Below are 13,512 nucleotides of genomic sequence, written 5' to 3' on the forward strand. Positions count from 1 at the left end.
GTATGTGGCACGTTGTACATTTCCTGGGCAGTTGTATCAGTATATATATACAAATACAAAATGAGTTATGACAAATGAATTCAAACCAGTCTAGATCAAGTTTAGCTGGTTTCTTGGCAGCTACTGTTGGATTTACACTGTTTTTGTTAGTAACGTGATGAAACACTGAATTAGAATTTTAGAAATGATGTCAAAAAACAGAGAGTTATTGGTTTCCCAGCCAACCATGAATACAGTAGAACCTAAGATATGATCAAAACACTTCTTCAAACCACTCAGCATTCAGTTACTTTCCACCTGGAAATCAACCTCCAGTCTCTGAACTATTGCAGCGTCTACTGAAGTATTATACTGGTTAGCTAAAGATATAATACAAGTACTGCTTAAAAGTGCAGGTAGGAAGCTTGGCACAAGGTTAGTTTTGTGTTTTAAAAGAAATACCGTAGTTACACATGTAAACAAAGACACTATCCCCGACCTAGCAGAAGCCTTCCCAAAAACAGGAGAGGCTTTGAAAAATAGAACACACCTGTACACAAATAGAAGCAAATATATAGAAAATACATTTACACGTGTATAATATACAGTAAGTTTCATAACCCTCTTACTATTAAGATTATCACTCTTCATTCAAAAAAATATATGTTGTGTCAAAGAAGCAACTCTGCAGCCTGTCACACGTGTGAGGCTGAACTGGTATGGGTCATTCATGAGAGTAGTTTTCATGTTGTGAATGGGCAAAAGCAGGCGCTTTGCACCACAGTGTTTATCCCAAGCCATCTTGGCACCTTCTGAATGGCACACATTTACAGATACTGATCTCACTAGGACAACCTGTTTTCTTTTAAGGAAGTGAGAACAAGCCTAAAAACCACCTAAGAACATTACTGGAGATCCACTGTCGACACGCAATAAAACCCACTTTTTAAATCTGTACATATTGCTGTCTGCAACCGAAAAACTTTTACAATTACAGAATTGTATTTGTGCTTTGTACAAACCCACAGCACAACAGAAGGTAGATTCAAAGGCGGTTTCCTCTAAAGCTTTGTAGCACGAATGGTGATCTGTTTTTCAGAGCTTCAGGTTGATAATAAAATTATTGGTGCTAGAAAGCTCTGAGGAGAGCTTTGCTGTCCTCCCTGACCATGGAGTTTTCTCACCTTGACTTAAGAGATATTTTAAACCAATTTGGCAGCGGCTGATTGGCTTGTCATAATCCTCTTATTTCACAATACAGTGATGTGAGTGTTTTAAATTCTTCTCTCCCATAAATCTGTATCATATTTTTGCTCTACTTTCTTCTGCACAAATTAAAATAATTTATTTGTGCACAAATAAATTCCTGGCTGTGATAGCTGAAATTCTGATATGCTAGAAATATCGTCCTCAAGTATTTAGTGGATCTGGCTCCGGAGAGGGCCAACTATTCCTCCCCACACATTTGTTGAGGGGCTTCCTCCCTGTTCACATCTTGTATTTAAAACACATGATGCACATGCCTTTGATCCTGAGGGACACCACTTTGCAGCACCTCTTTCACAGCTTGTTAATAATAGTTTTATATTCTATCTTCACCAATTTAGTTCATGTTTTTCTAGACTATCTGACTATAATTCACACTTTTGGGTTTCAAAATTATTTAGCAAAAGTGAACCAATCTGGGAGTTGCGTGGAGTTACTAATTAAGTATCTGTGGAGGGATTTATTCAATCTCTTTCCTATTTATCACACAAATTATCTGAATTTGAAGCTCTAATTGAATCAAGTCCTCCCTTTTAGCGCTTCAGCTCAGATCGAAATCATATCCAATCATTAGAATTTATCCCACGCAGCTGCTGAAAGTAAGACCAACATGAAGTGTGCAAGAGAGCTAGACAGACCTGAGGAAGTATGAATGTCCTGTCCAGCTCCATGCAGTCTGCTGTGGCTTTCCTTATTCAATCTATACTTGAATTTGCTGCTACGGTATAGCAGCAAAATCAGTGCAGCAGGCCACCATGGTTTAATGAAACACTGGATCTGCTGCAGCACTGATCCCGCACCAAAAAAAAACCTTTTGTTTGTTTTATCATTAAGCCAGATCAGGTGCAAATCTTACACGATAAACAGTCGGAGCGGGCACAGGATTGGCTTACACTTGTTTTCTTTGTTATAATCTCAGCTCAGGTGGGAGTATTTAATTAATGGTGATGAATCCCAAGTGCTTTGGGGCTCCAATGTTAGGGCTGGGGCAGACTGTTGTGTAAAAAAATAGACATAACTATTCTGTTTTTAAAATGGGACCTATAGAAACAATGTTTTAAAATCAACTGTTCAATAAAGCATATACCGTTTCTTTTTTTCCATCTTCTCTCTTCCCCAACTAATAGAATAGTGCTTCGTATAAATATGTTTTAGACTCGTTTGCAACACATTTCTTAAAACTATTTCAAAACATACAAATACATTTGTACCATTTTTTATGTTTGACATTTCTTTAAAAAAAATGTAGTTGGAGTTGATATAGGGTTAATATAGCGCTCTTTGTTTAGTCCATCAGTTGTTGTTGAAACTTCCTTCTATCCAGGTTGTGGCACATAGTGGCATTATTGGCACATTGTTCAGAAATACAGTTCATCTTCCACCCACAGCAGCTCCATGGGTTCCTTTTTCAAATCTCAAGTGTTTTTCTTGAGACATCCTTGACGTCCACAGTCTTGTCCCACACATCCTTTATAATATACCTATATATAATCTATATCTAAATGACTGTACTTTCCTGGAAATATGGAGTGGCAGCATTGTGGCTGCTCTGCTTGTCATCTCTAGAAAAATAAATATCTTCACCAGTGTCCAAAGAGTGATCACACTATTTTACAAAAGAAGCTGTTTTGTGTGTTTCTTGTTTCCAACTGGATCCTGTGGAGATGTGGAGAACAAAATAACAATTACCCTTCATTATGTGCCCAGCAAAGAATAAAACAATCACTATGACACAGATAGGATTCTCAAAACCAGCCAACTTTATACTTGTGTTAGGGGAAACAGGTCTGGCAAATACATTAAATTTGCAGTACAATAAAAAGATCTTGTGTCTTTTAAGACTGCAGGGATGAGGATACACCGTGTAGAGCTGAGCTGACTGAGACTAATGTGTGTCCAGACAACGGCGAGGCGCTGTCCTCCCACTACGCTACCTGCAGGCAATCTATTCCTTTTAAAATCTGGGTCAATAGCAGACGTTACACCTCCCCCCGGGCTTCCAGCAACACTGTGGGGCCAGAGCATGTGTTTAACTTTCACGCTTTGAATTTCAAATGCAGGCCATTCTGGCATATATTAGCCTTGCATGAGAATATGTCACAAGTTGAGTGAAAGTGCCTCTTTACTTCTAGATATGTTCAAAACAGTATGCTATTAGTGTAAGAATGAGAGTGGCAACATACATATTAATGAAAATGTTTCAGATGTGAGGAGTGAAATCATTAATTTTGAGCACACAGTATAGCTCATTCATACTGATATATACATAATTAGTGTCTTATCTCAGCTACTAATACCTCTGATACGGCAGTGAACTGGATTTCTCAACCCTTTTTAATCACTGCGCACATTTCGGAAAGGAGCATAATCATGACACAAATAACAAACATATGCCAAGTTCCCTTCTATTCCCAAAGTGGGGCAGCATCACCACGGGGATCGAGGTGGCTAAGGCTCAGTCGATAATTTACAAAGGGACAAACTGGCTCAGTACCCACCAGAGCGTGAATTCAGGAAGTCTCTTCCACCCACAGGAAGTGAACAAGGCCTTCAGCTCGTCAACATGAGATCTCGAACCATTTCTCTGACACAAAGGCCACAGGAATCAGTTGTCTTTCAGTTGGGGAGGGCCTGTAGGATAAAGTGCAACAGGTAAGGACACTTAGTGGACTCATACTGGTGGATGTGTTGCATCACATCCAGTCTGCACCTGTCAGTTGTCAACACTAAGCCTTATACATGAACTGATTCTGAGGTGATATTAGTGCCCTGCAGGTGAGTTACAGGTCGCCTCAGAACATTTTTTGATAGGCTTCATACATCCTCCATCCTATTTAACCTTTGGTGCTGTTGTCAACATTGTACTATTGACTGAACACAAGCAGAAAATCACATACTGATGATGTATTAACCAGCAATGTTTTTTATTCAAATGAGATTCCACAAGTAAAAATGCATCTGTCCTTCCTCAACTTTAAACAAATAAATCCAAACACTTTGGACTGTTTACACCAGACAAATGATCCTATCCTCACTGCCAGCATAATGAATCTCTTACAGGTTTTGGACACACAGGGTAAGTGTGACCACCTCGTGCTGGCCCTGCAGCTTCAATGACTGTTACTGTTATCCACTCAGACAGTAAACACTGTCAAAGCTCCACCAAGCATATTGTGACACTACACATGTAAGTGATATGTTCAAGGTATAATACCACAACAGGACAGGTTTCTATGTCAAAGACACCTGCCTTGGCAGTTAACATCACAAATAGAGACACACTGCAGCCCATGGAGAGGAACAATTTCAACTCAGAGTGAAATGCAGACACACCAGTGACTCACCAACGCTGCATCTATTGCCTGTTTCCTGTCTTTTGGTATAAAGCAGCACAGATTAGCTGAGTTGGTAAACATGGATGTGTTGTGTGTAGTTTACTTATATCACATTGCATGACTTCTGGGTATTGAAGTTCCATTACTATCTATCTATCTATCTATCCATCTATATGGTATATTTACATATACCATTTGAAATGCTGTAAGACAGATCAGTTAGATAGAAACTAATACCGTAAAAACTTCACATCCCATTGCCCTACATCTATAAATTGAGTCATTATTACATAAGAGTAAAACTCACTGGTAGATTTAGATATTTGTGTGCAGCTTGAGTGCGCTGAAGCACACTGCTCAGCCAGGTGTCAGGCAGATGGACGAGAAATGAGGCAACGGACAACAGTATTAAAGGCAACTCATTTATGTGCTGATTTGCTCTGACAGGAGGTTCAGAGTAGTTGCGCACACAAGAAAACAGTGGGAGTATTTCATGAGGAGAAAGTATTCGGTGATTGTTATTTAATCTTTTCTAATGATTTCTAATTTCATGTGGAAGTTATTAGAACATTTATCCCCTCATAAAAAGATAATTATTAGGAAAGAGACATTGATTCCTTAACACAATTTCAATTGATTCAGCTCTGCCATTCAGCATGGTTTCATAGTATTCGGACCAATAGAACATTAGCGATAATAGCTGCAGTGGACAGAGGCGTCACTTTGGAAAGCATAAAGAGACTGTGGATTTCAACCGCTGGCTGACTGAAGAAAGGTTCTCATGTGCATCCACCTTTTGTGCTGGAAACAGTCCTGTGCTAGTGTACCTGTTTCCATTGTAAGCAGTCTTGTAGACAGGCGTCTGCTGGATCATCTCATCAGTGTAGATGGGCACGGCAGTCCGAACGCACTCATGTGAGCACTGCAGGCTGTCATTGTAGGCAGTGAATATGTCCACCTTGCTGGGCACCCGGGCTGGGGTGAAGTCTGTCAGGTTTTGGCAACTTTCTTCCTGCTGGTGAATCTTGCGCTGATGGCTATTGTGGCGGCCATTTCCAGACTGCGCACAGCTACAAAAACACGCACCAAAGACAAGAAACAAAAATAAAATCATACCTTGTACCTTTGGCCATCTACAGTGATTTCTGACCGGGTGCTCCTACAGTTAATGTCTTTATCAATAAAAAAAATACAAATAAATAAAGGAAACTTTCCTACCAGTTTTTAAGGACGAGTGTTGTGATCAAGGCTGCGATAACCATGATGAGAGACACAGTGATTGTGATTATCTGGTGAACTGCCAAACCTGCAAAAAGACAGAAATAAACAAAAGAGTCAAGCATTACAATCAATCAATTTGTGGAGGAAATTGTTTTGCTCCTGTTGTTTACAGCAGACAGCCTCAACTTCTCTTTGTTTTCTAGGCCTGACAAACCGACATCACTCTACTCTCGAAGTATTGAGGGCAGCTCACTCAAAAAAAGAGGATGACAACCCTGAACAATTTTTGCTCTTCAGTAAGTATTGATGACGCTCATCCACTGCTAGTCATAATTTAAGAGTAACATGAATTATTCAATTACAGTACAGAGGTGTGTAATGGATAACCAAGTCCAAGTTTTCTCAAAGTAGTTATATAACTTATTGTTCTTATGTCATTAAAAAAAAAAGAAATTAAACCCAATCTCATATATGTTTAGTCACTGTTTGACTGTATTATGCTTTTGTCAGACCTTCCCCACTGGCTTCTTAGTTTTACTTTTCAAACCAAAGTATCTCTGTAGATTTTGCCCTACGGCTTTTGTTTAAACATTAAAGGAGAGCAAATGACTTGATATGGTACATCAAATAAAATATTTGATCAAAGGTAATCTGGCTGTGTAGTCCGATACACTTTGAAGAGGGTGGCATGTTAATGCAGGGTAGAGGAATGAGGATACACACACACAGGCATTAAGTTGGTTTGATAGAGCCGTAAATTAGGTGTCGATGATATGTGTGCTTCACTGTGGCATATAAACTGTTTGTGTTTATGAACACTATATGTTGAACTGGACACGAGCAATAAGACACTTGGAACATCAAACTGAATATTTTCATTTGAATTGAACTTAATGTCACATGCAAAATAGTAGACAAGAAAATTGATGCAACAGCACTGCTTGCACAACTCCCATTTTGTCAAAGTAAGCCATTCATTGCATTTGCTTTAAACCCTGTTTTATAATGTTTAGTGTTAGTGTTTATATAATTAATTTTACAATGAGTCAACTTCATCAGCTTGTCAGTCAAACTGACATTTTAACAGTCCAGCAGCAGAACAAGATGAAAAGAGCATGTGGTAGTATGTTTTTATCACCTTAACAACAGTAAAATATCATGGTGAACCTACTGGACTGAATGTAAGTCCAATATTTACTCTGTCCTTGGTCCTGTTTCGGTTTCCACCTCCTGAGAAAAAATATCTGGTTTGTCTTCTGTTTGGTGTTCAGCAGGTAGGAAACATTGGCTTCATTAGAAAAAAGCTGGTGTGTTTTGACTCAAGGTTGATAATCTTGCAGTTTGTCAACCATATAACCAAAACAATGAGTTAGAATGCTAAAGATATTGAATAGTGCTGATTAAAAGATCTATAGATGTTACAAAGGGTCTCAGTATTTTTGTGCGAATGAGTTGCTCTGTATTAAGTATCTGAACCCCATGTGACAACAAGAAACAGTAACTCCAGGCAGGGCTTCTCCAGAGGTCACAAGTTCTCTTTTCTTCAACTGCATACAAACCAGCTATAACTTTTTGTGATTAACTGGGCTGTTTAAGATCTACTTGCACTAGTCTGCCCCCATTATAGAAAATTATTATTGGACAAAATTAAAACCCAATTATAGTGCTATTGAAAGGACAGCAAGGACACTTACTGAGAAAATGATAACTTCTCTGTCAACAGAGAATAAATTCGGGTGAATTCTGGATTGCTGAATTTCTTTCATATTTGATTCAAGGAGGATTTTACACCCACTAACGTTGGTATGATTACAAGACAAACTAGAAAAACGAAACCATTAAAATCCCACACACCTTTGTGACATCTTCCAGGTATCACCTAAACCTTGTTTTGCTAAGCTGTCTGTACAATGCCAAGCCTTATAATTAGGACTGTTCCTGAAATGACTGCCTTTTGCTTTCGCGATGCACCTTAACCAGTTTGCTGACATGAATGTGAACTGAAGGTCCTCAGCTTTGTTCTGTGTACCTAAAGTACAAAGGCATTGTTCTTATTTACACTTTTAAGACAGAGAACAGTAATCCACAAATAAAATACATGTCTAAAGTGAGGATTAGTGCGAGCTTGTTCAGCTGTACTGTATGGTTTGTGTGCTGTGTATGCGTATGGGTGAGTGATAGAGCATGAGAGTGATTAGGACACAATGACACATTGCAGCAGGTGACATGCTGCAGGAAGGAAAAAAAAAACAAAACAAAAAGAAAAGCCGTTATGATGAAAATCCTGCGTGGGCCTTATACATGTCACCTCTCCATCAGCCAGCTGCCTAGCTGCTGATTCAAGCCAATTTGTCTTCAGAAGGCTCTAAAGGAAGTGCTGCTCGATCATTTTGGAAAAGCGCACAGCCTCTCCTCTGACCGCCTGGATAGCCTCCTCTTAGATAATAAACTTCTGTGGGCAGGGCCATGTAAAAGGCAGACCAGGTCAACCTCGGATTAATGATATTTCAGGATGGCTCAGGGAAGCCTTACCTTCCCAGTGCAATCAGAGTCTCTTGCGCCAGCAATGGCATATTAACTTATCTGGCAAGTCATTTGCATTTCCCTCATATCCCATCTCGATTCTCCCTCCCCTCCTGCTCTCCCTGTCTCCAGCTGACGTCAAGGTTGTTAAGTTGAAAGGAGTCAGTTATAAATTAACATCTGTCAAAGGTCAGGCATAATAGAGCTTCCCCCGACCTTGATCAATAGCTGAGGCCTCTACTGAGAATCGCTTTATTTTCCATTGATGCCAATGTGAAAGGAGACACTTTTCCAGTCAGGAGGTCTCAAGAAGATGAACTTGCAAAAATTGTTGTTGCTGTGGTTTTACAGCAAAATTGTCCTGTAAAACCACAACTGACTCAGATTATACCATGGGCGAAGTAAATACTTGATTCTCATTGGCCACACAGTGCCCAGTAATTCCTGATCATGGACACCTACTATGTAGTTTCAGTGAAATTATTTGTTCACTGTTCTCTCACTGTTCTGAACACCTTGACATTAGAAAATTACATTAATAAAAATTTGAGTATCTGGTATCTAGTAGTAAATCTGTAGTCTCTCATCCTCACCTCTAGGCGCAGCTGTGGCCTAGAGGTTTGAGAAGCAGCTTGTGATCGGAGGGTCAGCAAATAGCTCTGTCATTCCCTCTTGAAATGGTCAATTTTGTTATTATTATATGTGCTGTGAATTAGCAGCTTTCAAAGTGTAGGCCCAGTTGAGCAGAACTGTTGAGATGCTTTGAGAATCACGTCAGAGGAGCTATAGCCGACTTGCCAACGATCTTGCTAGCATAATTAGCTTTGTGGCTCACAGCTGAACCACTGTAAATATTTCCCACTAACAACTTGTATCTAAAGTTAAAAACCCCCAGGTGTTACCAGGGAAACTGAGTTATGATGTATTTTATAATTTGCAAAATATAAATAACATAGGAACTATCATAAAGTGCATGGGCAGCCGTGGCCTAGAGGTTGGAGAAGCGGCTTGTGATCGGAGGTTTGATTCCCCCACCGGACACGCAGGAAAAATTTGGGTGTGGTGGAGTGATTAATGCAAAAAAAAATGCTCCCCCCCTCCATTAGTCAGCTGATGTGCCCTTGAGCAAGGCACGTAACCCCCCCAATACGCTCCCCCGGGCGCTTGATGCAGCCCACTGCTCCTGTGTGTGTTTCACTGCATGTTATTTGCCGGATCTTGCATGTGTGTGTTCAACTAAGGATGGGATAAATGCAGAAGACGAATTCAGTGTGTGTATGTAAAAATATATATACTGTCATTATATAAACATTGACTGGTGAATGTGATGTCAGTGAACACAACTCTCCCAATCTGTAGCTTTACATCAGTGGAATCTATTTGGCACAGCTGGTAAACATGAGCATGTTGTGTGTACCGTACTGGTGCTATGCCACATGTTTTCAAGGTATTTAAGTCCAAATAGCTCATTACTCCAGAGTTACCCCAGGATGCCATTTAGAGCCAAAATAAGCATACTTTCCTCGTACAACTCTTTAATGAAACAAATGAACCCAAGAAGGTGAGGCCCAGCAACACAAACACCAACATTAAGTCCATTATAACCTCATTTTCAGGGTAGTACATTTAAGGGTGCAAGGATAATAAGGCAGATAATGACATGGGTGACAAATGTGAGTGCAGAGGCCAGTTCTATTTTCAGCCAGAGCTGCCAGGTTAGAGGGAGGAAAATTTGGCCTGGCTATCTAAAACTCATTGTGTTCTGGCAGTCATGATGAAAAATCACCTTTGGCAGTCACCTTGCTTTAGTGATACTCAGTACGGATTGTTTGGTCAAATCACTACCAAACAAAGAGAGGCTATGAGAGAGATAGATATTGAGAGAATGAGAGAGAAAAAAGGAAGAGACAGAAACAGATACAGATAAAGAGAGGAGGGGACAGCTTGTGACCTCTGTGGCACCAGGATTTGAGCCCCCATCAATGCTCCCAGCAAGAAATAAATTAGATTTTGGGTCTTCTTGGCCATGACAGTTTGATGAAGATGTCAAAGAAAATCATTGTGGTTAAATAAAATCTCTCCTTCCTACCTACTTTTAATAAAAGACGCCGGGTTTAGAAGCAAAAACACTGTGTGCGGTCAACAAATGTGTGTAGCAGGTTTGTGGTGCCACTGAAAACTTCAGTATGCTTTCTACCATAGTCATTATCTTGATATTTTGAGGCTGAATGCATTAAAGATATGTTATTAATCTTAAGTAATATTATGTTTGCTTCATTTTAAATTGCCAAAATTTCGAAATCAAAATTGCCAACACTCAATGACAGGTGCAAATGATAAAAATAAGGCCTACCAACACAGTAGAATGTAACAATGGATCAATTAACATTGTTTCAGTTGAAAGCTGTCACTCATAGTGACAAACCTAAAGAAACTGGACTCTGTACTTCTCTTTAGCTACACAGAGCTTTTCAGCTAATTGCTTTAGTTTTAAGATCCTCAACCACAGCTGTTTCTAGTGAAAAGGTGTTGATAAACCCACCACACACTACCTGGTGAGCACCACGCAGCAGATACACAAAGTTAGCATTTGCAATAACAACTTCATCGGTTGATAAGAAAAATCTGTTCTGGGGCTTTAATCTCAAAGCTGTGAGTGTCACATCTCTAACAATGTGGGTTATATTAACAACTCAACATATATTTCTTGGGTTGTGAAGTAGTAATTAGTGCCGTGTTGCTGTGTGTAACTCTAAACCTCATTGTTCACTCGGGTGTGCAGCCATGTGCAAACAGTGTCTGAAACAAAGACATGTTGGACATATGGAAACATCAACATTTGCATTAACAAAATACATAAAATGTCATTTCAATGTGAACACAGACCTGAGTCCAGTTAGTGGCTCTTGCTAGTTGTGGTTAATAACCTGAAGCATCAGCAATAGCACAATAGCTCTTATTTCCACACAAAATACTTTCCATATAGCCACAATACGTGACTTTCATTTTTATTAAATAATTGCAGATCAAGAGCATTTTATCATTTTGAATGAGGTGCAGACCTCTTTTGACAACAGACATTCTGACTTGTGTTATTGAATATATACAATAACATGACCCTGAAACTGAAGCTGCAGAGTAAAAGGCAGGAATCATTCCATTGGCTTATTCATTTTCTTCTTTACTCCTGTACTTTTCCTACTGCAACATGTCACGCAGTACAGTAATGTGTCTCCTTATTCAGCCTGAACACATACAGGCTCCATGAACAAACTTCTTCTTCATAAAAACAGTATTTGTCATTATTCCAGCTGGTGGAGATGTGTTCCATGCTAAAATGAATGAGTTTTTGACCTTGATGAATTCCTGCATTGTCAATCTGTAATTTCCATGGTGAACTGTGTAACAACAGCTAAACTGCAGCCAGTTTTTCCTCGGAGTAACAATGCTCTAACAAGGCAACGCTGGACAAATGATGAAGAAAATAGAATGACTAGTTAATTACTATGCATGCATCTGTGAGTTATTGTCAGCTTTCATTGTGTGTGTGTGTGTGTGTATTAGTCTGTCTATATGTAGCTGTAAGCCCTATCAGGCATCCAAAGAGCCATTTAGTGCTAATGGTGCCTACACCCACGCAGTGATGGCTTAAAAGCTCCTGAAAAATGTGGGAAAGGCCCCTCATTTGTAAAACAGAGCTGTAGCTTACAGAGGTTGAGCCACCTCACTCCTGCACACTACAAAGCACATTTGTACAGGCATATTGAATACACAGTAATTCACTGTGTGACCTCTCTAAGATGGTCTCTCCATACCACCAGGCACCTGAGCAGGACAGGTTGGGGGAAGACTTCCGTCAAAGGCGGCCTGCTGATAGTTAGGAATTGCCAATTAGCGTCAGTGTCAAAGTGTCAATCTGGGCTGATTTCCACTGAGTCACCAAGCAATCTAAAACACTTACTGAAAAAGAGGGTGCTGAGAGAGAGGGAGAGAGAAGAGCAGGACAGAGAGAGGGGAGGGGAAAGTTGAAGAGGGAGAGATCAGAAACAATTACTCTACATGCCTTTTCTCTCAATGTCAAAGGCATCACTGCATAATTCAGTCAGGCTGGATGGCAAATGCTAGAGTGGACCAGAAAAAGAGGGTCGTCAAAGCATATTGCTTCCATGATGGCATCCCTTACAGGGGGTTACACTTGTCTTGTGTGCCAACCTGTAATAGGAGCAGTGAGGAGAAACACAAAGTGGCTCATCCTGTTAACAACAGACAAATTGAGATGACTGCAATTTTCAGGTGGATGTAAAACTGCATTGCTCCTAAGGCAGCTTCAACCCTTGTGAAATCTGTGTACTGTCATGATGTTGACAGGAGGTATTTTGTTTTTACCAAGCAAAGCCTGGCTGAATTGTTGAGCAGGCGAATGGTCTGGGAAACATACTATGCACCTGCAATGGTTTTATGATTTGAGTCCGATTCTTCTTCCTCTCTCTGTCATTCTTTGGACATTTTTGGACAAAACTGGAAATCTCTCAAAGCTAAATAAAATCATCATAAGTGAGTTTGAAGAAGGAGGATCATATCAACGTCCTGTCTTTTTGCCTGACAGAATACTCTCTTGTATCCAAAATAGTGTCTCAATCAACATCTGCCCTTCTCTTCCTTTAGGCAGATGTGCCGAGCCACGGTGAAAGAGCTGAGCAGCCGAGTAACAGAAAGTGAAACAGCATCTGCTAAGTCTGGCCCCTTCATCTCCTCTTGGCTGAGCTTTCTGTAAATCAGGGAAAGGGGGTTTGACTCTGCACGCCTGTCACCAAGCATCAACGTTTAAGCCCAGATTTAACGCTCGAGAAAAGGAGATTCATTTTTACCCACTTTATTGAGAGTCAATACAGAGAGTAATGGCAAATTTATTGGATTGCCATGGTAACTGTTGGGAAAAGTGGTTTCTCTCTGTCTCTACGTGTGTCTCTCACTGTTGAAGAGGCTGTATTGTACGCCTCTTCAGGTCTGACACAGGTCAAAATGCTGCATTACAACGTTCACTGTGTTCACTCCTTTAAAAATAGATTCTTGAGACACTTAACATACATTTTACATGTGCTCACTTTGCTCTACAGACTTACTTATTTACTCCATTCATTTAACCCTCTACCTTCACAAATTTGATAACGTGATGTGAACTATGGCC

The 13,512-nt window shown here is 40.0% G+C and overlaps 1 protein-coding gene across 1 annotated transcript in view; it reads right to left on the reverse strand.

Moving 5' to 3' along the window:
* Positions 1-1,294: 1,294 nt before the first annotated feature.
* ajap1 (adherens junctions associated protein 1) overlaps positions 1,295-13,512 on the reverse strand; it is a 42,121-nt gene continuing 29,903 nt past the window's right edge. The window contains exons 3-6 of the mRNA XM_046397937.1: positions 5,799-5,886; positions 5,408-5,650; positions 3,744-3,876; positions 1,295-2,901 (exon numbers count right to left, since the gene is read on the reverse strand). Coding sequence (XP_046253893.1) covers positions 3,804-3,876; positions 5,408-5,650; positions 5,799-5,886 — 404 coding nt within the window. The 3' untranslated portion in view covers positions 1,295-2,901; positions 3,744-3,803. The remainder of the gene's footprint in view (positions 2,902-3,743; positions 3,877-5,407; positions 5,651-5,798; positions 5,887-13,512) is intronic.

Source organism: Scatophagus argus, chromosome 8 (genome assembly GCF_020382885.2).
Source record: "Scatophagus argus isolate fScaArg1 chromosome 8, fScaArg1.pri, whole genome shotgun sequence".
In the NCBI taxonomy this organism is placed as follows: Eukaryota; Metazoa; Chordata; class Actinopteri; family Scatophagidae; genus Scatophagus; species Scatophagus argus.